This window comes from Calypte anna, chromosome 1 (assembly GCF_003957555.1).
Source record: "Calypte anna isolate BGI_N300 chromosome 1, bCalAnn1_v1.p, whole genome shotgun sequence".
NCBI classification, from domain to species: domain Eukaryota; kingdom Metazoa; phylum Chordata; class Aves; order Apodiformes; family Trochilidae; genus Calypte; species Calypte anna.
The window spans coordinates 84641538-84666947 of NC_044244.1; the positions used below are offsets into that span (position 1 = coordinate 84641538).

General features: G+C 40.6%; 1 protein-coding gene across 4 annotated transcripts; it reads right to left on the reverse strand.

The window, feature by feature from the left end:
- Positions 1-2968: 2968 nt before the first annotated feature.
- GDAP2 (ganglioside induced differentiation associated protein 2) lies at positions 2969-25409 on the reverse strand. Of its 4 annotated transcripts, none has more exons than XM_030451292.1 (14): positions 25260-25409; positions 23518-23764; positions 21820-21959; positions 18258-18411; positions 17244-17332; positions 16065-16141; positions 14840-14999; positions 13167-13317; positions 12221-12297; positions 10819-10895; positions 10130-10269; positions 9384-9438; positions 4646-4789; positions 2969-3760 (listed from the first exon to the last, which is right to left on the reverse strand). In XM_030451292.1, exons 2-14 carry the CDS (start codon positions 23691-23693, stop codon positions 3713-3715), a joined length of 1488 nt encoding a protein of 495 aa, XP_030307152.1. In that variant the 5' UTR covers positions 23694-23764; positions 25260-25409; the 3' UTR covers positions 2969-3712. The 4 variants fall into 4 exon arrangements, with proteins under 4 accessions (XP_030307152.1, XP_030307159.1, XP_030307137.1 ...); XM_030451299.1 differs by having other exon boundaries at positions 25205-25409; XM_030451277.1 differs by having other exon boundaries at positions 25036-25409.
- Position 25410: the final 1 nt, after the last annotated feature.

Consider the following 25410-nt stretch of genomic DNA (forward strand, 5'->3'; position numbering starts at 1 on the left):
CTTCCCTTACTCACCCACGACTACATTTGCTAACAGAAGTCACCTGGATCCATTGCTGTTCAGCCAGAATCAACATATTCCAGAATTTCTGTAATATGCTTAGAGGTGCAAATGAGTTTCAGATTCATTTGGTTGCTTGGTCGCAGATGTGCCAAGAGATTCATCCCAGAGAGGCCAAAGAAAGGGGATAACTCCTTTTGCTCATTTTTCCAGTTTGACAAAGGGGAAAGGGCTGGTATCAGCTTGTTGAATGACAGAAACATCTGAATTAATTTCACGTGGAGTGTCTGGTCTCAGCAGTGGGATGCTAATCCTCTGCAGCAGGACAGTCACATAAATGCTCAGGGACAGGTGAGGGAGAAGGCCTACTTTGGCACAAAACTGAGTGAACAGAAGCATATATGATAGAAAAACCAAAGTTTTAGGCTACTGCTGGGGAAGTAGGATGCCGGAGAAACTCAGCAGATTTGTAATCATTCTAGATCTTACAAGCAAGAGAATATGGGAAAAGAAGAGCTCAGTCTCAAGCACACATTGTAAACTCAGACTGCCTCAATGGCTGTTAGCAAGCTGACACTCCAACTCTGCTCACCATTTTTTGCCATTTTCCTTCTCCCAACAGCATCCAGTTAAGAAACAAGCACAAAACACAGCAGGAGTAAGAGAAGCAGCCACAAGATACTTTACCTTCCATTGCCTTGGCAATTGCTTCAGACTCTGGCTTAGCCAAATGGCAATGGGTGAGCCAAGATAACCTAAGCCACCTGCCCATGGTCAGACACAGCAGGACAGACTCTGGCTCCTCAAACATCTAATAGCAGTGCCAGCAAGAGAATACAGGGTGTTTTCAAAACAGGTGCCCAAGCATCTGGGTTCTAATAACTACATCACTCTACTGTCAACATCACAGGGGGAGCTACAGTGGTAATAATGACACTTTTAATCATGCTCTTACACTTTCCTGTGGAGACTCCCCTTTTGAGCCTGCAGATGGTGGGGAAAAGCTTTAAGCAAGGCAATAAAACCTTCATCAGAGCTGATAGTTCTGCAGTGACTGCACTGGGTAGGTGTGTTAAAATGCACATGGAGTTATGATATGCACAGACTGTCTCCCTGGCCTCCTCCAGAGGAAAGCATTAACCCTTAACAAGGGCATGCCAGTGTTAATCTCAGCTTAATCCAAATGCAGTTCAACTGGCTTAATGTTTTGTTTGATTGTTTTTTTTTTAGTATTAGAAATAGGCATTTTAATAGCAATGAATATCCTGAGCACTTCAACGATTTGTTTTGTTTTGTTTTTCCCCTGGCATGTTACATTTAAAAGGCTCCATTAAAAAAAAAATGGTAAATTGCTACAACTCCAGACTTGCTGGAAAATGCAGGATTTTCATAGCACAATTTGTGTTGCCACTGAGATTTGTGAGACTTGGGTAAAAAAAAAAAAAAAAAAAAAAGCGAAGTCTGTCAAGGGAAAAATATACACAGTAAGACACAAGTGCCAAAATCTCCTTTTTGCTTTGCAAATGCTCTGGAGGCAGATCTGCACTTCACTGAGCCAAGTAATTTCTTAAAATGACTGGACTAGGGTTTGAAAAACGTGCAGACTGAGTCCTAAGAACTGTTTAGGTTTTATGACTCCGAGCCATCTGCGAGCTAAAGGGACAGAAACCACCTAAAAACTGTAAAGCTGAGAGTTCAATTTTCACAATATGCTCTGAATCACCTTTAATCTGCCTGTTGGGTGGATGATGGCCATTCATTCTGCAAGAGCCCCACTGAAAATGCCATGGGTGTGAAAAACAGCAGATGGTTACGGGGGGTGGAAAGCTGCACAAATCGTTAAAGAAGCATGGAAAATTCATTGGTGGCTATAAAAGTCCCTAAGCAAGGGCAGCTGTAAACAGCTAGGTGAAAAGAGGAGGTAGGGACATGTGGTGGCTGCTCTGGACAGACTGCTGCTACTTCCTTCTCTCAAAAGCCACCAAAAAAGTGCTGAAAAACTCACATGTGAACTGACCATACGGTGCTACGCTCCCAAATATTAACACCAAGGTGTTTTTTCCATTGTGCTAAAGTTTCCAGCTTTTAGAGCACCTTGGATCTGATAATGGAATCACATAAGGACCCTGGGGGTCACTTAAAAAGCCAAACCACTTGCTTTTTATACTTTGTATGAGCATCACTGTTAAACCCAAGCTGGAGTATAGACACAATGTTAAGCCAGGAGGCCAAAGTAGAAAAGAAAGGAAACTCAGTACTATTGCATCTCTCACTGCACTCTTAACTTACATTAGATGACCAAGACCAAGGGAGGATTTTTTCCTGGTTATCCCAACAATTTACAGTGTCTTTTAACAGAAGAGAGTTATCTATTTCCAACCAAATAAATAGATGTGAATAAGGAGTGAGCCTTCTGAGGAATCTCACAATGACTTTCACCTATGCTTAAAAAAGGGCAGTTATTGCCGAAGTGCCAGAACAAGGTTAACTGGTTTGGTAAAGACAGAGTAGGTCAGGAGAGGAAAGCAGCTAGAATGAAAAAATGAAAACTGTACCATCATTTTCATATTTAGTTCAGTTGCAACATCCTTCCTATTAGGGATTTCATCCCTCTGTATCTAGGACTGTCATCCCTGCTTATGTTTTACATGGGAGCCTTCTTTTTGACCTCCAGTTCCCATAAGTACCTCATGGCTTATTATGAGGTACTTATAGTATCTCTTATATTTTATATATATGTTATATCTTATAACATCTCTTATATTTTTTGTGTCTGTCAAAAATCAGTAAATGTCAGTGTAATAGGAAGTAAGAGAGACACTGATATCGCTCAGAAACCATCTCTGCCACCAGAGGCTGGGGTCAGAGTCACCATTTCCCCCTCCCCTCCATAAATCCTTGAGGCAGATGGCATTCATTTATCATACAAACACATCTGTCCATGCCAAAGGAGACCATAAACAAGTATAGTTAGAGAAAAGAAACTGCAAATGCTTTTCAATTTTATTCTTACTGGGAGGACATCCTGACATGTCACATCATCCAATGATAACTGACAGGGGCTTTATCAAGGCTCCTAGCTCACCTAGCATTTATGGTACTAAGTCTTGAATTAATCTTGGCTTGGCTGTAGTGCTTTTTTCAGCCTGCAGACATGGCATTCCCAATTCCAGACACTTTTGCTGGGTCAAGACCAAAGTGATCAACACTAACAGAAAGGGAAGTAATCAGATGTGAAACACAGACCACATAATAAAGCAACGTGTCAGGCTGGTACTGCACAGTATTTGTACAGACCAGTCAGAAATGGGTATTAATGGGTATTACAAACAGAGCTGGAAAATTATAATTGTTACAAACATGATCTAGTGCTTTTGATGGATTTCCCAGAAAAAAAGAAAGTTCAGGAAAAAATGTAACAGCTTAAAAAAAAACAAAAACAAAAACAAACCAACCCAAAATAAAATGCACCTAGTGATCTTGAAATCAACTTTTTGATTGGATAAATATATTTGAAATAGTTGTACAGTTCACAGTGGCATAAAGTTCTCTGATTGCTTGAGTGCTTGAAAATATCTCATCAGTAAAAAAATACCAGAGCTGGGGGAGGAAAACCCTCTCTCTGAATTCTGTACATGGGCAAATGCACAGGTTTTGGCAGGCATCAGGTCATTGGATTTGTGAGAAACCAGCAGCATCGCAAGACTGAAGATCACAAGTCAGGGGATGGAGGATAAGAAGAATAGTAAGGCCCATTTTCCTGCAATGAAAACAGAATGAACAGCTGAACAAAAGTCTTCTCCAGTGCAATGACACAGAGGCAGAAATAAACAGGTTCTGCTGTCTTTGTGTTTCAAGAGTACAGTAACTGCCCTAATTAAACCAGAAGAGGACTTTGCTGGTAACCAGGCAAAACCAGGCCCTGCTTTGGTCTCCATTTTAAGTAAAAAATGCAGATTAAAATGTTGCCATTAAGCCAAAGCTGTGAAGTAAGGGAGCCAGTTCTGCAAGAGAAAGTTACCGATGTCGACACACAGCTCTGGCTGCTACTTTGTAGTTACAGCACATCCTCTTTGGAATGATTTGGTCAGTGCAAGCCATATTCATTCCACCATTTGGTCTGAGACCGGGAATGGAGAAGGGAAGAGGAGGGACCAACACAAATATGAGGCATCTTTCTATAGTTACATTTTTTCCCACTGCTTTTTTTTTTCTGTCCTTCCTGCACGTTTGTTAATACGTGGGACAGGGAAGAGAAAACCCAGGTAGTATTTAATTTTGCACTCAGTATAAGGTATGTGTTAGGTACATAACATTAATTTTATCTTGTCCACTGGCTCTTAAGTGTGTTATGTTACAGTTCTTGGCTGGAGAAAGGTAGTCAGCCTTTTATGCACTTAGGACACTGTTGGGAAAGGAGCCTGTTTTTTAGGCAAGCCCTCTACTTGGACAGATGCAAACAAAAGAATTAAGAAAACCTTTTCTCAAATAAAACCAGCAAGGCTCTCCTGGAACCCCCATTTCTTTGCTCCAGTCTTAAAATATGGAAATGAGTCCCTTTAGAGCTCTTGCAGAGCAGGATGGGAGAAGCAGAAGAACTACACACAGGAGCACAGCCTCCTGCTTCTCACATGCAATCACTTACCCTGGCATCGTACTCGAGGACGAAAGGGGGAAGATCGATCTGTTCTGGGGGTATGGCTGTGAATAACTGCTGGAGGCTTTCCACATAGTGGATTTTGTCCTTGAGCCCTGAGACTGTAAAGGTTGTGAAAAACCATGCCGAGACCTGAAAATACATCCCAACAGCAGCAAATTAAGATGGTGCTGTTTAAAAACCTTCAAGTTCAACAGGCTTCAGCTGAGTTTGAAACACTAACAGCATGGCAATAACACAACAGGGTCTGGAAGCAATGTCAGCAGCACCAATGGCTGCTAGCAAGCACCCTCTTGAGAGTTTTCAAGCTAGTGCTTTCTGACTCCACACCTGCTCCTCAAACTGCCAGCTATTCTGTTATTTGTAAAATAATACAAAATTTAAAAAAAACCCAAACCTGTAGATTATCTGTAGATTACCAGATTATTAAAATAATAATTAAAATAATATGTAGATTATCAGATTATTATTATTAATAAGCTGTACACTTGATCTAGTGGTATGTGTCCCTGCCCATGGCAGGGGGGTTGGAACTAAATGATCTTTTGGGTCCTTTCCAACCCAAACCATTCTGTGATTCTCACTTCCAGTTTGGCCAGCTCAGAATATGACCTATTTCACTCCGACTGAAGCATTTTCAGCCATTTGCCTTCAAGTTTTCAGACTGAAGGGGAAGAAAAACTTGTGAGAACCAGAGGTTTCTGTTCTGCTAGTCACAAAAGCTCATATTAGGGACCACTCACATGGTCCTAGGCACCCAGATCTCACTGACCCTTCTTGAAAAGGGTTGCAGGACCAGATGACCTCTAGAGGACTCTTCCCATCTCAACCATTCTGTGAGTCTGTTTGACAGCTGTACTTTGACTTCAGTAAGAAAACAGAAAAGATGCAATACCACAAAAAAAGCCTTGAGGAAATCTGGGAAGTTACACTAAAACATTAGGTCAATAAAACCAACCTACCTAAATACAACATATAAGGAAAAAGTCAATGCCTAAAAACTTTTCTGGAATAACTATATTGCCTCCTCAAAACAGTGATTTTCATGAGAAAGGAACAAAGAAAAAAAGAAGGTAAAGAAGACAGAACATTTAAGATAATTTCATTATTTTAAGGGTGGAATTAGAGATTTATGTTAGCATAAAGCAGAGAGACAGACACTGGCCCCCATTACTTCCTACATTTTTCTAGGAACACCTCTTATGACTGACATTGGATGAAAGTTTAACTAGTGAAAAATACTCTCTCAATCCTGTACAAAAGTAGTATGCATTCCAAGGTGCATTATGAACTGCAATCCTTGAACATAATTGCTATGGATGTCTAAAAATCTAATAGAAAATATTTTTGCAGCCATCATGAAAACTGGTACCAGGAAAAAATATTTAAAAAAATTTTTCTTCCCCCTTCTCATTATACAAGCCACTGCAATTTGACACATCATACCCAGTAACACACAAAAAATGGAGGGGGCCAGAAATCTTTCTAGGGAATTTTTCTATCATCTTCATTCCCAATAATCAGAGGTTATAGAAACAGTAATACAAGAGTAGTTATTTCCTTATTGGTACAGAAAACTTGAGGTTAAACCAAATCCGTTAATATAATGAAAGTAGAGTAAGTTGTACCAGAGCAGTCAAAAAAAGTTAAAAATCTAGTTGTCTGCTCAAGTTTTCCTGTATCTTCCTTGTACTGCAGTTCTGAATCTAAATACAGTCTATCAAAGTCACTCCGCTGAGATAGAAAACCACAGGGTTAAAGTATCATAGAACCATTAAGGGTAGAAAGGCCCTCTAAGATCATCAAGTCCAGCCATTAAATTTATTTCCTGAAAAATACAGTACAACACAGATAAGGTCTGTCACCAATCTCATAATTGGGTCATACCACAAAGAGGTACAGAATTAAAAATGGGAAATTTTATTACAATTAGAAGAATCTTGTGTAGAAACAGCCCTAAGTGATTTGTAACAACCTTTATATTGGCATTTGATCTTTAGAAACTGCTTTTATGACTGTCATGGAAAAACAAGATAAAAATGGTTAATGGTAAAGATTATGATCATGGTGTATTATCTAATTTGAATATTCAGGTATGTATCAGTCTTGAAACATTCTTGATTCACAGCCAAGTTACTAAATTTATGAAAACAGAATTTCTCTGGGTGAGACTGTTTCAGATCCAGGCACTGACACTTCATTCAGAACACATGAAGTTCCATAAAGCCTTGTTTGGAGACCTTTAAGAAGAGGGAAGCCAAGAAGCTCCACACAAAAAATGCCCCAAAGATCCTTTTATTTATATATCAGCAACTATGGCAAAACCAAGCAGAAGTACATCTACATGGAAGGGCATGAAAGAACTTGACAGCACTTCAAGAGTATCTTAACCTAAGTCCTGGTGGTGAAGTGTTCACTTCTTGCTAGAGTTGGTGCCAGCCTAAAAAACTGCTGTTGCCTATGATACAATTTCATCCTATGATGAGTTACATTGCAGCAGCACTACAAGAGAAACAAAATTTTTCACAGATCACAAAAATACTCCCATTGAAGCATAAATAGCCACATTAAGCATAAAAAAAAAAAAAAAGGATTTTTGTGCGATGATGCACCCTTAGTTTAAGGATAACTGCTGAACTGAAACCCTGCATACTGAAAACTGAGATATGCAGTTATCCTCAGAATATGTATAATTTAAGTTTCACATCCAGAAACCGAACAAAGAATCATCTTTGGCACTCTGAATCACTTTCAGAACTATACTTGTTTTCTAGTGGCACAAGTGTCCATGAGGCACAGAGAAAAGCCTCTGGATCCCTTTTATCCCAGAAATAAGCAAGCAGACTTAGCAGACATCCACTGTGCCAGGATTCAAAACCACAGTAAAATGGACCATTTATATCAGAAATTTAAGAACGAGATACGTATTTAAGGGTGATGGGTTAGGGAAGCTGCATGAATGTACAAGCCTTCCTCCCACAGGAGATGGCGTGTGTTTTCCACTATTTCTAAGGAAGGAACTCTCTGTTCAAAGTAGGAAGATGAATGTGCCAAACATTTTCTTTAAGGGATTTGAGGCTGCTGGGCTAAGCCATTTTTCACAGGAAGAGCAGCCCTTGAAATAGCTACAAAGAAGGGGAGAGAAAAATCATTCCCTCTTAGCAGCCACCTTTTCCACCAGAACCTTCTGCTGTATATTCCTCATCATGCTTCATAAGCTGATGGGCTCTGCAACACCCAACAGCAATCCTACTTGCCTTTCAGTTACAGAAAAGGCTTGGCAGAAGACACATGGGGATACAATTTCCAGCTGTGCTGCTAGAAATAGGCTACAAACCAATTTCTGCAAGTTACGGACTTCTCACCCACCCTGCTTCTCACCAGCTATCTGCTTGCCACACAGATCTGTCACGTTCCAGAGCAGTTCCCAAAAGCACAGGTAACATGGCAACGGACTGGTGAACGTTAGTTCTCATACTCCAACAACAACAAAAAAAGAAAATAAATTCTCAAATAGAAATGCACAGTAAGAGAGGAGGTGGATCAACTGCCACTGGGTATCTGAAACATTAGTATGTCCTAGCCTCAACTTTTCTGCTGGACTTTGTGACCTTAGTATTGCTCTATGCCAGCTCCTACATGTTGAGGAGCATGAAAGCTGAAAGATCTCATTCAAGCCCTCAAGGCCTCAGATCAGTACCCTGTGGGAGTAATTAATATCCTGACAGCAACTGGAAGGTATCCTGCTGGAAACACTCAGTCTCATCTACATAAGAACACAGAATCTCCAAGTCTCATGCTGTCCCAGCTGTGCACACAAAAACAAAGGACCCTCTGGAAATTTAGCTGAGACATTCTTGCTGAACAGGTGCAAACAGATGTTTTTTGCAGGCGTGTAATTTTAACAGATTTGATTGGTATCAGCAAAAAAGCAGAATAAACACAGGTTAATCTGATGTGAACACGGAGGATCACATTTCTTAACGTTTTAACAGAACAAGAAAAATTTAGGAAGGGCTGCCACTGACAGTTCATCTGAAGTACTCACACTGCTGCCATGTGTGGTGTGTATGAAGTACAGGAGGGAGGGAGCTCCATTTTCTGTTGCCATACATGGATCACAGTCAAGGATACCTTATTGCTTGATGAGTTTTTCACCTCCTGAAGGCTTAACAGTATTTTTCTGTACCCCATGACACACAGGCATTCTTCCCATCTCTCTTTGCTACTCTCCTAAATAACAGTCCTGACTGATTTCATTGCTGTTTGACATACTGCCCTCTGCCCGGACCAGGGCAGCTCTTAAGTGACTGGCAACACACATGCAATACCCCTTGTGGGAAGAGGAAATGTGAAATATTCAGGAAAAGAACAAACACAAAAAAGAGTTCACAGAGATTTTGGTCACAGTTTGCCATCCTGCAAACCAGACAGCAGGAAGAAGGATAAAATATTTCTCTCTAAAAGCAGCAAGATCCAAAGCTTCCACCTCTGTTAAGAACACCAACAAAATGAGGCACAGACAACTACACTGTCAGCTTACCCCTAAGGTTGGAAGACTACAACTAGATCAAAGATGGGGATGAATTTTAAGTTTAAGTTTAAGTTGAAGATACTGACTAATTTTCGAAGTCTTCTGCATACCTGCATGTGCCTCATACTACAGTTTTATATACTATCCCACCAAACCCCAAAACATTACTTTCTTTTGTGCTATATATCTCACCTTTGAACGAAATGTTGGGTGGACAAAATACAGTGCCTTCAAATTCCTCTTGTATCTGGTTTAAAGAAAGAAATAACTCTTTTAAGTAGTAGCTTCTACTTAAGCTCATCTACACAATGTAATAGTCAAAGCATAGATAATTTTGCTTAAGTGCCTGTGATGCAATTTTAAAAAGTTAGATTTACTGTAAGGGCAGATGCCAGACAAGGAAATGAATAATAAAAGGAAAAACCCAGAATGATTATTTCTCATGTAAAGATGTAATAGCCTGCAGTGTTTTATGGGGAGAGTGATTGTTATTATTAATTAGATATGTTAATATTACCATATAACATTATATTAATAGAATATTATATTTTATAAATAATTCTATTATATATAATAATCATTATTATTCTATTATTATGACTGCCAACATTCATCAAGCCTCTTCCCTCACAACTAGCAACATAATTTAAGGATGCTAGGCTCCAGAAGCTCCACCTCTGGGCAGAGACAGACAATACACCCAAATATGCCTTTCTAACAGCTCCAGAAGGGAACGTGCGGAGCACAGAACTTCCTGGTTTAAAAGGTTCCAAGAAGGAAAGAACACTTATCTTCCTTCTTCTAGCTTCTGTTTTTTATTGAGGTTTTTGTCCCAGCAAAACACTCTCACACATAAATGGGAAACCAGATACAAGGAATGCCAAACATTCCTGCAGCACAGAGGAAGACTAAGCAGGAGTTCATCTATTGACACTCACTTGGCATCAACAATATCATAGAGTTTCTTCAAGAAATTAGAATCTAGTTGATTGAAATCATTTGTGAGTGTATGGAAGTACACCAGCACATACTCCTTCACTGCAATATGATCCATGACGTGGATGAAATACAGAAGAGCCTGAAAGAAAAAGAAACAAATTTATATTTGCAAATAAAGGATTGTTTTACAATTGCATTACATTTTAATATGCTTTCTTTAATTAATTCACAAATCAGGAATTGTGAGACTGGGTGGCACGTTTCAGTTAGGTGAACATTCCAAGTCTTTAACTCTAATCATTTAGATCACTTTTTTGGGTAGCTGTCCTCACAGATGGAGATAAATTCTTGCTGTTTTTATGAAAATTTAATTCAAGTTGTTACATTTTGCTCTTCATATCTTGCCAATTAAAGAAAGGCCAAGTCTCTTCTTGAGAAGAAAAAGGAACCCATGTTAGGCTTCTTTCTCTAAAAGTAGCCAAGTTCCTCCTCAAGAAAAGTCACCTCAACACACACAGTTTTATAAGGCAATACATTTCTATCTGCCAACAAGACTGGTTTCTATTTAATCTTTTAAGTCTTCTACAGATAATTTTTCTAGCATTAACACTTAATAACCCCTCTAATCACTTTCACATCCTGCACATTCATATTAAACCTACCCAACTCCAGTTTTACAAAGCCTTACCTTTTCCATGTCTATTAATGTTACAGGAATATTCCTTCCAACCACCACCATCACTGTGCGACCACAGTTATCTACACCTATAAAGGAAAGAAAAATATGCCTCAAAATTTCTCTTAGTCATGCCTCATTTTTTAATTGGTCCCTTTCGAACAAGAGAGGACCAGCCACAGCTCAGAATTTTTGTAGTGAATCTGGTTTCCATCTTAACAGAGGAAATACACTGGAGTTACTGTTCTCACTATACCAGTAGATATTTGGGTTCAAAAAAGAAAGTTGCCTCACATCCCAGAAACTTAAGTTTTAAGAACTACAATTTTATGTTTCCTGTGTAACTCCACATTTACCTAATTGTATTGTAAGAATGTTTTCTTTTTAAGAAAAACTTCAATTTCACTTCTACTAAACTTCTTCCTAGAAAACAAGCTCTGAAGTCAAATGCACAGATTCTCAGAGCATGCCTAATGGACTGCCTGCAGCCCACAGAGCCTTGTCTTTGGCAAACAAAAGAATTTAAGATTTCAGCTACTGAGAAGAAGGTGTCACACAGCCTTCATATTTGCACAGAGATAAAGGTAAGTATGTTGATTTTCAGGAGGCCAAAAATAGTAGCTCAAGTGTGAACAGACTTTCTCTGCAGAAAGACAGCTATGTTTTTGAGAGCCTGATTACTTGCCTGTTTCTTCCTGTCATGGATGCAAAGCAGCAATAAGCCACTGGGACTATGGCAGATTTTAATATCTGGGTGTTATGCTACCTAGAGAGAACTGAAAAGTACAGGTTCCCTTTTTCTGCTGTCCAGGCTCCAAGGAACTCATAGCTATTTTCTTCCACTGGAATCTCCACTTGGTTGTTGACTCTCTCCCTAAGATCCTCGTCCACTGAACTCAAGGTTGCAGGATGTGCTGCCTATGTACTTACTCAGCCATTAGTACTAGGAGACACATACAGAGAGCAACGCATACCTGACCTGAGAGAAAATAAAAGCAAGCTGGTTTGTTCAGGGAAGCTGCATTAAAAGTTGCTTTGGTAACTGCTTATTCTCTACACTAGAAAGCAACATTCATTTCTTTTTATCAAGAGTGTGGATAATTCAGACCAAAAGATGAATTATGTTATACAGAGCACTTTATGTATTGGCTTAATCTAACAATACTGGTTTGCATCTAAAGCTACATATAATTCAGGATATATATCCTCAGACTGTGAAAGCAGAGCAGTTTTGGAGTTTGCCACAGATTCTTTTGAAGCCAAGAATTACTGATTTACTGCGGAGACACTGCTTAGTTCTTGGCCAGGCCTCTAGGTTAATAATGTAATGTATTCAACAATCAAGTAAGAAAATACTGTATTTGTATTTTGTATTCTTACTTTGAGACAAAATACATAAATACCCTGAACTTACCTGTCTGGTACAAGGCTTTAAGAGAAGCAATATCAGAGAGATCTTCAGCTCTTGCCTGACACAGCCAGCGATTATAACTAGAAAGTTAAGAACATCTGGTCAGACGTAATCCCTCTTTGGATTACCATTAACGGAGAAGTATACAGGATGGGAGGGACAAAATAAGCTCTTTCTGAATAAGCCAAGCCCTCTCACTATTGTAGTTTTCTGACCTATGGAGTAGCTATCATTTTAAAGAGCTGGGCAAAGGAAACCCAAAAGATACTTGAGTGTCACTTGCATACCTACTGATTTTCATGGGGGGCAACGAGTATGTACAAACTAATAACTATAGTGACACTGCATTCAGGCACTTCAGTGTCAGTGGTAAAAAAATGGAAAAAAAAATCTTTGGAAAGTCTAGAAGTCAAACACAGCTATGTAGTAACTAGTGACACTTTCTTTTTCCCCCCTCCAGCATGGAACTGGCTTCTAAGAAAGTGATTGTTACATCAGTGATCATGCACATCAGTGTTACTGGGAACAAAACAAAAACACAAAACAAAAAAAAAAAAAAAAGGGGGGGAGGAAAAAAGCCTCAGCATTTAACTTTCTGGTTTGAAAGACAGAACCCCAATGACTCAGAAGCAAATGGGCAGTATTGAAAGCAAGTGACAGCACTACAAAAAATGTTAACAGTGACATCTTGCGGCAAGGAGGCAAAGCCAGGCGGTTGGATGCATTGGGCATGCTCATGGGTTCTTCACTAGCTTCCCATTTCCTCCGTGCTCCTTCCCTTCTCCCTTCAGGCCAAAGAGGCTACCATAGCGATCCAGGGTGACACCACGCTTTATCTGTATTTCCTTGCCAGTAGATTAGGCTTTACAGATAACAAGATCATCGCAAGGGTTGGTCCTCCAAACAGCTAACTATCCCAGAACATTCACATAGACACGGAAATTCTCACTTCCTCTGGTGCTGTTTTTGCAGTGCTGCCTCTGACAACTGTCCCTGAAGGATGAGGCGTCTCTGTTTATCAACATCTCCCTCCATGCGGGCAAAAGCATGGGAACCAATGAAAGACAAATCTGCCTCCAGACCCTCTTCATCTGAAGCATCTGCAGTAGAAACAAAGGTTGTGTAAAATGTCCAAGCTGCATATGCTACATATGTTCAAGACAGCAATGCTACTGCTGAGCTGCTATATAACTCTGTGAGCCAACCCAGTTAACATGCTATAAACTAAAATAAAAACCCACAGCGTGCTATGATGTGGCTCTGTTATCTCATCGTTATCACTGGCAGATTACAGCATGCAATTAATAACTATGGATTCCCTTAAAATGTTAGTTTGTCTGAAAACTAACTGGGCAAGTCCTAGTCACCAGCTTCTAACAAAGGGATAATGGTTGCTTCTCTCAGCAAATAAGGCCTGGAGAGAGACTCAGGCTTCACAGTTGTCCTACTCGTCATACGGGTAAAAATAAGTATGCAAAGGGACAGATGCTGAAGCTTTATTCAGTTTAGAAGCTGTGCTGTAGAAAGGACTAACTTGATATCATTAACACCTCTTGAACAGATATGGTAGAGCTGGTAGAGACCTAAGTTTGAGTATTTTTGTAGTATTGTTTATGACATGACTGTATAATGAAGTACAAAAGCACAGGTTTGATTGCTGGTGACAATACCACCAGAATGCTGTACTGAATTTGATGTGATCAAGAAATATTGCCAAGGTTTCTAGCACCGTTTCTCTGGCCAGTCTGGGCAGAAATTGACCTTCTCAGTTTTAGAGTGCTACAGCAGCAATGGGACAAGTGCAGGATTCCACAATATCCATTAGCTCGTACATATGCAAGATTAATAATTTCACAAAGCTTGTGGTTGAATGCCTGACTCTAATCAGCCACAGCTGTAACATCCTTACCAGCAGCCTGGACAGGAAAAAACAAGACTGGAATCTGATCAGCAGGAGTAGGTACAGGAGATATCAAACTGAACAGGAAAATCGTCTATATAATCACTGCATATTCAACCTTATCCCAACTAGCCATGCAAAAGCAGAAAACCTTTGAAATAAATTCCAATTTATCTGCTTTTGATGTTTTAAAGCTTTGCCTGAAGAAGAGTAAATCTTTCACAGCACTGTATAGTAAATAAGGCAGAATGTGCCAGCTGTGTCCATTTTTATATTAAACCCTTTTGCTCTACACGTTACCTTCTCAACCCTGACATCTGGGCAGCCTCTTTGCAAAGACCTTTTCCACCGAGCTTTGACAGCCATTTCCCAAATACCAATCTCTGGGTCAATCTAGTTCCTCTGTCTTTTTAAATTAGGGTCTGCGTAAGATTCTGGAAAAATCTTCAAAGTTCCTAGTTGCCTTGGGAGAACTACCCCACCTCTCCTCACTTAAGAAACAAAAAGACAGAAACAACAGCTCTACCACATCCTCTAACCACAGCACTCTAAACAATGAGGCAGAAAGCAGAAGTCACCGCTGTGGAACATAAACCAAATGAGGCATCTTGACAACTGTCTTCATTATAGCCTGCCTTAGGCAAGGCAGGGTAGGGAGCTTGCCTCTTCTGTTTTTCCGTCAACTGGGAGATGGTTTCTCCAAAGCTCATTTAGGAACTCACCATCAGGAACACCTGGCTTTTCAGTAATCCTGATCTGCCTCTCCGGTACAACGGGCTCCCCTTCTGCATTGCCAATATCTGCAGGGAGGTAAGGCAAGGATTGTATCTCTTCTTCCAACGATCGTGGAAAATACAGGGGCAGCAACTTCTGGTAAGTAGCCTACAAATAAGAAAAATGCGTGAAGGTCTATCACACATCCTTGTCCTTTGGTTAAGTGACACATGCTCTTGTAGCACAGACCTCCTCAGAGATTTGGAGGCAAAGTAACACTCTCAATGGCTTGTTTTGGGCTGCTACCTGGCAATAAAGGCAGATAATCTTGATAAAAGTTAACTTTTTCTTTTTTCCATAGTGGCAAATAACCTTGAGATGACTGTTTTGACCTGCATGAGCTCAGGCAGATTGCAGACACATACATTACAACATACATTGATTGCAGACACCAGGGAAAGCTGCTTCTATCAAAATGCACAACTACACAGATCACCTTTACTCATGTGACAGGAAAAAAAGCAAAAGCAACAACTAGCCAAGAGAACCCCCCCCACACAGAGGAAAACTGTGGAAAAGCTCTGCTAAACGTTATAATACTTCATGTGTTCTTTCCATCTGATTAGTAGTTTTAGAATCCCCAACAAGTTGGTTATTTTCCACCTCCAGATGCCACAGAACCTGCACACAGTGGGCTTTCTGCCCAGGAGCAGCCATTAGCAAGTCTGATACACAAGAGAAGTCAATGTTCAAACTGCTAGCATCTGTCTGAACACACATCATTAAATGTCAAGCTTGTTATTTCAACAAGCCAGCAAGCCATGTTTAAGGTGTTTGTAGGTGATCTGTGGACTTGCTACACTGGCCTTTAGAAAGCACAGAAGTAGCATTGCTTAAAGAGGAAATCTTGTAGGAGGGATTTCCCTTCTGGCTGGAAGATACCATCCAGCACAACTGCATCCTATAATCTCTAGTATCAGCTCCTGTTCATGGCTCAGGAACATTATAGCCAGAAATGGAAAGATTTTGAATATGCCCACAGTGATTGCTAAGAGCATAAACAGTACTGGTCAAGATGTTATGTTAGGAGAGCAAAGGATGCTGTGCGAACAAATATCTCTGTGGTCTGAACAGGAAATGAAAATCCAACTCTAAGAATACAAGAGTTAATACTGCTACAGAGAAGATCAAGTATGCCCATGAATTTTGGTGGAATGAACATCAGGGAGATACCTCTTCAAGCTCTGAGACTGCAAACACCACCTTCTCCAGAGTCTCTCCGTGAATCTCCAGGAACCTTCTAACTGTGCCTGCAAAGGAAATTACAGGTACTTAGTAAAACAGGAGGAGAATCTTACACAATTACTACAGAGTGCAGAATATATCTCTGGATTTGGTTTTAGTAGCCTTAATTTTTATCTTTAATATAGTTTCCTCCTGAACTCAAATAAGTTTGAAAACCTTTAGCACCTACAATGCTTTTTGATAAGAAGTTCCATAAAACAGATAATATAAGCATAAGAACCATTTCCTCTTGTTTGTTCTAAATCTGATTCATCCTGTTTGAAGGTTCTTATTTTAAGAGACAGTGAACAGCTACTTTTGCAGTTTACAATGCGACAAATGAGTTTACAGACATCTGCCACACTCCCTTCAAGCTCAGTGTATTACAGTCAAAGACTAAAACTTTAGCTATTTCTTGCCTTTCCCTATTCTCATCAACCTGCTCAATTTCTAGTTCCACCATGCTCTTTTTAAATGTGCAGCCTTGAAGGGCAAACAAAACACAGATATTTAGAGCATAACATTAGTTTTGTTGTGTCTTAGCTTGCAGTTTTGTACTCCAGTGAGCTCTTGTTTTCATGGAACTATTATAATCTCATGATTTTACTCCCTAAAATTAGCCCATAATTTTGCATGTGAAGGGCAAAGTATATAGGGGTGGGTCAGTGTGGGAAGAACATCACTTTGCATTTGGATATGCTGATGACACAAGAATGGCAGATGAAATTAATTCTGTTGCTTGAGATCTGTCTACAGCTACTCAACAGTAAGGTCTCATCTTTGCTATTCTAAACAATTTTCTGTTACCCCATTGCAGGGGAAAGAACCTTATTTCACCTCATTTTCCAGGTTATTAATTAATATATAGAAGACTGCAAGTTCCAGCACAGATTCCCATAGATCTTCACTGATAACCTCTTAACAGAGAAAGGAGAATTTTTTTTATCCTCCATTTCCAGATCAATCATGGAAGGTCATACCTTTTTATTTTTTTAAAGCCTCTAAAAAACTGTATTCTCCTCAAAGAAAAAAAGGGGGAAAAAAAAAAAAAGGTTTTCCTCATATCAACATCAGTTTGTCAAAGGTAAGACACCTGCCAAATACTGTCATCCACTTTCCAACACTTACGCAGTGCTATGTGGGTTGCATCCTCCAAGGGGTAGCATCTTTTCAGAGAGTTAATGACACAAAAACCTACAGAGCACATTGCCTGTTCCCTGAAATTAAAAACAAACAAACAAACAAATTAACAGAAAATAATATGAGAACAAATCTCTGTCAGTACAGTGGGTAACACTAGCACTTCTTTCCCTCCCTCTGCAGAGCTGCAATCCTCTTTCAGGTTTGTGCAGATGATTGTCTTCTGACAAGAGGAAACAGACAAGACGCAGAGAAGGAGGGAACAATCAATGTTTTGACAGTTTCCTCTTGTGTTTGTTCTCATATTTCTCCTTCTACTTTTGCTACACTGTTCCTGCAGTTTCTCATATCCTGAATGAACAAGTTCTTCCATGCAATCCTTTCCAAAATACCTTACTTTCTGTACAGAATTAACAGTGAAAAAGGAGGGAAGAAGAAGAGGTGCTCTTTCTTGCAAACATTCTCCCGTTCCACCACCTGACCTATTATTTGTTTTGTTGGAGATGACAGACCAAGGTCTCTTATTCAGTCCCAGGCATGATTAGATAATCATTGGCCTGGAGTGATACATAGTTTAAGAGATCAGTAAAGTGCTTCCATCAGAGTTTTAGGAAAGTAAAAAAGGTGCTGCAAACAGTGTTCAGAGCATCACTGAGGATGGTCCTGCTCTGCAGGATCTGATTCCATCAGCTGGTGGGAAGAGCCCTGGGCCCCTTTTCAGGTCTGCCACAAAGGACTTTCAGGCACCTATTATCAGAAACCATTAAAATCAGGTTTGGATTTGTCTCTTTTTTTCATAATTACCCTAGATGTTACTATCCCTTCCCTGTTCTATTAAACCTGTCCTGGTTTTAACTTCCAACCTTGATACCTCTCCTCCTTATTCCCCTTTTATCTTCCCCTAGGAGGGTGTGGTGAGTAACAGGGAAAAATTCTGTTCTCTCTGTTTTGGTTCACCCTGATCACTAAGTGCAGCCACCCTCGTGCAAGTTGTGTGCTTACTTTGCAAGCTGCAGAACATTGCGGTAGCAGCTGTAGAGAGAACTCTCGGCTGCTGTGCGATACCGACTTTTGTATTTGGGTCCCACTGTGTGAATGATGAAACGTGCAGCCAAATTAAATCCTTTGGTGAGTTTAACCTCGCCTGTCCTGCACCCTGAGAAAAAGAAAAACAAACACGAGGATAAGTGCCCACGTCATAAGAAATCAAGAAGTATTCAAGTCCTTGACTCCAGAGTTGGACAGCTCTGTATGTGGAAGTTTTAGACATCAAATATTAAGGACAGCATTCTCTCTCATAACAACTCTTTTGTATCACCTAGCCAGGTTGAAAAGCTGAGGGCTGTGCTCATTCCTCTCATTTTTAAAACTGTGCATGTAAGGACAAGAGAAATTGCAGGAAATGTCTTAAATGAAGTGATAACTACGCTGTGTATAGAGCCAAAGGGAGAAATGATTTTAACAACGTGCAGAGAACCGATCTGCAATTTTGCTATGCAACTAGAAACAAAAAGTCCTGAATTTAACAACTTGCTTTGGGAGATTGCTTTTTGGATACAAAGACTACAACTCTTCTTAATTAAAGCCACCAGCTGCTAGCAAAACCATGAAAAATGAACAGATCAAGCATTTGTTTCATCCATGCTCACAGAACAAGGGAGCCTTCTTTCTTTTGCAAGTTTCTTCACGTCCACAAGGCAGGAGTATGACTCTCACGGAGATCATAGCTTTCCTGACAGACCAGATGTCCAGCAAGAATGCATCAAGTTCATTGCAACATTCCCAGCACCTTCCAGTTACATACTCTAGGACCATTTACTGCATACAAGCATACTTTACATCTTTGCCTCTTTTTGGTTTTGACTCCTCTTTGGCTATCCCCTGCAAGTTACTCATACTTTATTCCTGTATTTTTTTGCAATGTAAATCGGTTTGTCACAACCCTTGATGACACCCAAAGACCCCTTTATTCCCTTCGGTTCCTCAATACATTCTGACAACAAAAAATCCAGGAACAGCTACTGTGTCTGAAGTCTGTTTTTCCTTCAGCACTTGGAAGAAAAATCTGCTCACTCTCCCCTTCTTCATCCAAATCTAGTCAACTCCTGCTCTAGACAGCTGAAGTACTTCTGCTTTTCCTCTCTCCCTACCCTAAAAGACAGGCATTTTCCACCCTCTTCCTTCTGCTTATACAGCTGTACTTCAGCTTTCTGATCTGGCTGAAAACCAGCATTTTCACTAGATTAGCTTTCAGCCTCATCTTATAGGTAGCTAGTGCCTACGAAAAGGACTGAGATGTGAACAAGCAGTTGCAACCCACTTCTGGCAGGAGCTCTGAAGTAGCTTGGCCTAAGTCAGTCTTGAAGCTGCCCACTGAACAGCAACAATCACCACACTCACCTTCACTCTGGTCCATACAGTGCTCAGGCAGTCAGTCAGCATACATGAAAGCATATTTTATAGCAAGAGACATTCCAGGCTGAGAACCTCTCATGCTCAAAACTTTCAGTGTGTCTTTTTAATGGCAACAACACATTGCCAACATCTTGTAAGCTTCTTGATCCCATAAATTATATAATTAGCTTCTACAGGCCTTCTTGTTTTTTCTGGGTTAATCAAAAGTAATGTAACAGCATACTAAAAGTAAGCAATACTCTTCTGAACTACTGCATGTCCTCCGAGACCAAATAAATAAGCACAATATGGAAAAAGTGGAAACTAAACCTGAAACTCAAGTTTACGTATCAGATATGAAGTTACTATTCTTCCTGTATGTATCGTTTAAGTCACACAACTTCAAAAGAATAAGCAAAAGTTTGTAGAAAAAAAATTGTCTTGTGGAAAAAGAGAAGCAAGTTTAGTTATGAATTCAGTGGGGAAACTAATGAAGTTCAAACAACTGTGGCATCAGTAATCTTTAATTACACTTACATTCTGCTTAGTAGTTCCCAATATCTTCTGCCTGGAGAGCTCCAAAATTTAAAAACTATAAGTAGCAAGTATTATTCCTATTTGAAGATACAGGTTAAGCTGAGCTGCACAAAGTCAAGGTTTGTGGCATAACTGGGAACAAAGTCAAGATCTTATTTTCTTTAACTGATGAGATTTAAAACATTAGAACATATTTCTCTCCAAGTTTAAAATGGAAATTTTGAATCCTCCACATAAGGTATGCAGCAGAGAAAGAGTCTCACTGGAGTAGGAAGACTAACATGCATTGCTGGTACAGAAGGTCTTTATTCGATTGCAGTAAGTGTGATATGCAAGCATATATCACTAACACTTCATCTGGAAGCCTGGACCCTTGGCTACAGGATTTCTGTGTTAATCAGAACTACGTACTGTATCTGGGAATGCATAAGTTAGCTGAGCCTTAAAGAAAGCACAAGCCTTTGAAAGGTCAGCACATCACATGCTTTACGATCATAATTTTTTTTCTTGGCAGTCTATGAAAGACGAATATAACCCAAGCAGTAGGAATAAAGCAAGAGAGAACTAACTGAAAACCAACACTGAACCCATTTTACAGCTTTAGAGCAAGGTCCCTACACATTCACTTTCCAGAACAATCTCTTATGAAAAAAGTTCAAGGTTAAACAGAAAGAAGGGCAAAAAGGAGGCAGAGATGACAGGAGAATCAAACTTCTTTCCCTTCCACTTCCATGACAAACACATTAAGGGTACACAAAAGCTAAAGCTGTAATCCAGTCTCTCTTTCCTCCCCATGCAACTGGAGAGGAATTTCAAAAACTGATTTTTTAAAAGTTCTTGTCACAAAATTTAAAGGAAACTGTTATGTAAAAGGAGCTGTGGACCTACAGCATACATTATAGAGAGAAGACAAGTGTCATTGCAGGAGTAGGACACAAGACTGTAACTCAGCTTGGTAATGAGGAATTCAAGAAGCCAAGTCAAAAAAATAACAAACCTCTTTCACTTCTCACGTCACAGTGCACACAAACCCCCCAAGTTTATTTTAGAAGAATTCTGGTGTTCATACCAGGATCCTAACTATTCTACAACATCTGCTGCATATAACAGTTGTTTCCACCCAAAGGATTCACACAGACTTTTCCATCTCCTTTTCCTGAAAGTCTGTATGTGTATATTAATAGCCTCAAAGAGGATACATAAAGTATAAATTAGCGCTCAATTTTCACAATGGTGAACTTCAGTTCCTGTCCTCCACAGTGTACACACATTGAACAAGACGACAGCAAAGTCTGAAGATGCACAAGACTGGTCCCTTGAGGAAAGATCTCTGATAAGATAACTACCCTAAGTGGCTTCAAATAACAATGGGAACTATTGTATTATAAAGTAAGTTCTCAGCAACTCTAGCATCTGCCAGACTTTCAATGATCTGTAACCAGAATGTTAAAAAGAGAGATTAGCATGTGTTTCCTCCATTTATTTCACATTAACAACAGAAACTAGGGGGAAAAAAAAAAGAAAAAAAAAAGAAATGCTATACCTTGATTCTAGTTTATGCCCAAACCCTGATGCTCTTAGCTATGCAAAGGCAGTAGATTTCAATAAGATAAACATGTCTCTAGCCCCTTACCTTTGAGCTTCTGGAGTTCATCCCTCAGGTCAGGCCCAGCATGCAGTAATACACTTTCAGATACTGGATTCTTATCAGTGAGAGATTCATTACTGGTATTCACTATGGCTGTGCAGTTCAGTAATGCTACATCTCCTTTCCTGGGGCAAAAAGGAAACAGTTTATTGCAGGCTGTCAGATTATGAAGGATACTCTCAAGTAAGTACTGACAAGCCAGGAAATGCTAAGTTATAGGAAAAGCATTAACATTACTCCAGTGCTCATACAGCATAGCATATCCTGACATGCTCACCATGCAAAATCATCTTTTTTCTCTCACTGATAAACAAGGACTGCATGCCACCTGCCATTTCCTTAAAACCTCCCAGCCTCAGCCGCAACTTAATGATGTCTGTAGAAAAGGCAGTGGTGTAGCTGTGCATAGGCAGCAGAACATGGGCAGCAGCATGTTAACCTGATGGGAGTGTAGTATGTTTCAAAAAGTGAGTAATTTCTCTTGGAAATAAGAGGACAGTCCTTGTGGTATATTACTTTCAAAATGTCAACAATGTTTTCAGTGTACTTTTTTTGGTCTGTATACACACTATCCCGAGCACCTTACTGCTGCTGCTCTTCTTCACACCACTGAGGATCCGGAGTGACACTGCAGCTAGCCAAGTTTTCATTGCTTTTATCAAAAAACTGTCAACCCACAATTAGATCACGTTTGTTCTGCTGTTAAAGGATCAGACATGCAGAAGATAAACAAAGCAGAGATACACGAGACAATGGAGTAGCAGAACTCTGACCTGCTTTTTGTCACAGCAGCAGCCATTAGAGATTTTGGGATTAAAGAGCACAAGAGGGGAAAAAAAGATGCTCGGGCACAGGGAGAGATTCAAGTAACAGCTGAAATTGCATACACTTATCACACCCAAGCTCAAGTCATAAGAGATGTTTAACCTTTTACTTCTCTCTTTCTTTAGTTAATCAGGCTCAGGAAATCCGTGAACAGTCCCATTTCCTGCATGTATTAACCAGAAAGAGGTTCAGGCTGATCCCCGAATCTGTGTCCCTGAGAAATCCTTCTCCATATAGATTAACAAAGAGTTACTCATCTACGGAGCAGGTTTGAGTATCCAAGTTAAAGGAAACAAAAACTGAGGGACTAAGTTTGTCACAGCACATTGTACTTTACCAAATAATTTAATAATTTTGGTAAAAAAACATGGAGACAGAACACAGAATGGAGAGAAAGGAGTGGGGGGTGGGGGTGCAAAAGAGCCCAAAGCAAGCCACAAGAACCACATAAAAGAAATACTGAAATACTGATCTAAACCAGAAAAGTAAAAGCAGAATAAAGACAGCAAAGAAAGAAAAAAAGCTACTACACAGCACAAATACTTCTATAAATGTAAAGACTTGCACCAAAGTGCAAAATTAGGCTTTGGTATTTGTACAGTATGACAGGAGGAAGTTCCAGTGTGCTGCATCAAGGAATGCCTATGAACATACAATTTATAACCTATGGAGGGCAAATCTCAGACTTGCAGGTTCACAGTTTACAAGAAGATCATTTTCTTCTGATATGTAAGGTTTGATGTAAGAAAACAGACCTTGAAGGCTTTACTTTATAGCAGTAATTGCTATACAAGGCAGTTGGATCTCCCAGTAAATGGAGAAGCGATGACAAACACACCAGAGCCATAAGGAACTTACCATAAGATAATTTTTGCATTGATGTCTTTTCTGTATGGAAAAGGTGACCTAACATCAGCTTGAGCTTTTTCAACAGGATTTTGATGAGAGTCCAGCTGCTTAGCCTCATAGGCATCAGCCCAGCCTGGAAGACTGTCGACATCCACAAACTGGGAAGGAGCACCCAAGGGATCCATGGAATGGAAACAGCAACTCCTCTCCTCTCCTAACTCGTCACACTCCAGCTCCCACTGGAGCCTTCCAGGTGCTTAAAGGGAAGAAAATCAAACCAGGTCACCAACTGTTCACTAGGAGCAATTCCTGTGCAAGACCTTTCACAAGACTGCAATGCAATGACAGCAGGCAGGGAGCAGAAACACCTCAACCACAATGTGAGCACTCATGGAATATTTGCAAAGACAAGCCCTTTCCAAGTGAAAACATCTTCTTTATAAAACTGGTGCAACTGACTTGTGTTCAGCATATTCAAAACACCAGATCACAGGTTTCCAAGTGCTGAAAGGACCTTAGTCTTTTCTGAAAATTCTTAATTCCTTTTCTAAACAAAAAAGCAAATTTGTAGCAGGGTAAGTAAAAAAACATACCCCTTTTGATCTAGCCCTGCTTCATACTTTAAAAATAACAACAAAAAACCCCAACCAGCCAACCAAACAAGAATAACAAACAAAAAACTGCTTACAGAAAACCTGATGAAAACATCCTCCTTCTGTATCACACAACCCTCGCAGTTTAATGTATTTCAAAGCAATAGAAACGAGACTTAAGTTACTTAGTTCTCACAGTCATGCACTTAGGCACAAAACTCCTTCACTCAAAAAGATTCCGTAAGAAACAAAAATGTGAATCTGAATGCCAGTGAAAAGGCATACTGAACTTTGCCATCTCACCTTTTTTTTTCTTTTTTCCTTCCCTAAAAGCTGAGATGACACAGGTTTGAGAATCTGAGATTGAGAATCAAAGTTGCCAAAACATAACTGCCAGCACATAAGCCCTAGGGCACAGCCTTTTCACTGTAACTACTAAGCCACACTAGTGAATTAAGGTCACAAAAACGCACTCACATAAATAACTTCAGTTTGCCACACACAGACCTACTATTTAAGCTTTTTCATGGGTTCGTAGTTGGCAATTATTTTGAAAAGACAGCATCCACAAGCGGCAACAATTGAGACCACGAATGACAATATGTATTAATTAGGGGGAAAAAAAACCCAAAACTAAACGAACCAAGCATCCGAAGTCAAACCGACAGCTAATACAGGCTGACACCGGGACAATGACAGCCGTAAGAGCATCCAAGAAAGAATTCTGCCAGGAGGAGCCGGTGGGAAGACAACAAGCAAGAGGATACGAGCAGCTAGAATGCCTCCAAAGAAGGTCATCTACAAAGGCGCCCTCCCTCCGAGGAGCATCCAAAGACCACGGCCGTAAACACGAAGGGAGGAGGCGGACAGCAGCAGAGGGGGGCACACAAGCTCCACCTGGGCATCTCCCCCCCCCCACCACCCCCGCCCACACCTCTCGCCCTGGGCCTCCTCCGGCTGAAGCGGCCCCGGGGAGCGGCAGGCTGCCAGCAGGAGCCTGGTGTCCCTGCCCGGGGGGAGGCCGCTGCCTCCCGCATCCCCCCGGCCCGCACCGGCGTAGGCGATGCTGGACAGTCAGAGGCTCCCGGCCCCAGCGCCCCTACGGTCACCGCTAACAACCGCGGCCTCTCCCTGGGGAGCGGCTGCGCAGCAACTCACGGGCAAACCGCTGCTGGCGCTGGTGCTGCTGCCACCGGCCCCGCCCGCCTGCAGGGTCCCGCTCGGCACCGCTTCGGCGGCATCACCCAGAAAAAGCGGAGAGCGCCCGCCGCTCGCTTCCGCTTCCGGGAGTAGTGCCCGGCCCCGAGGT

Bases quoted from the DNA above. Each gene is read 5' to 3' on its own strand.
- GDAP2 (XM_030451277.1), bottom strand. From the start codon at position 25,138: ATGCGGGAGGCAGCGGCCTCCCCCCGGGCAGGGACACCAGGCTCCTGC. The intron at 18,412-21,819 runs GTAAGGGGCTAG...TCTTTTTCTCAG, and splicing joins TGAACTCCAGAAGCTCAAAG to GGTGCAGGACAGGCGAGGTT. The intron at 10,270-10,818 runs GTAAGGCTTTGT...TTTTTCTTTCAG, and splicing joins CATTAATAGACATGGAAAAG to GCTCTTCTGTATTTCATCCA.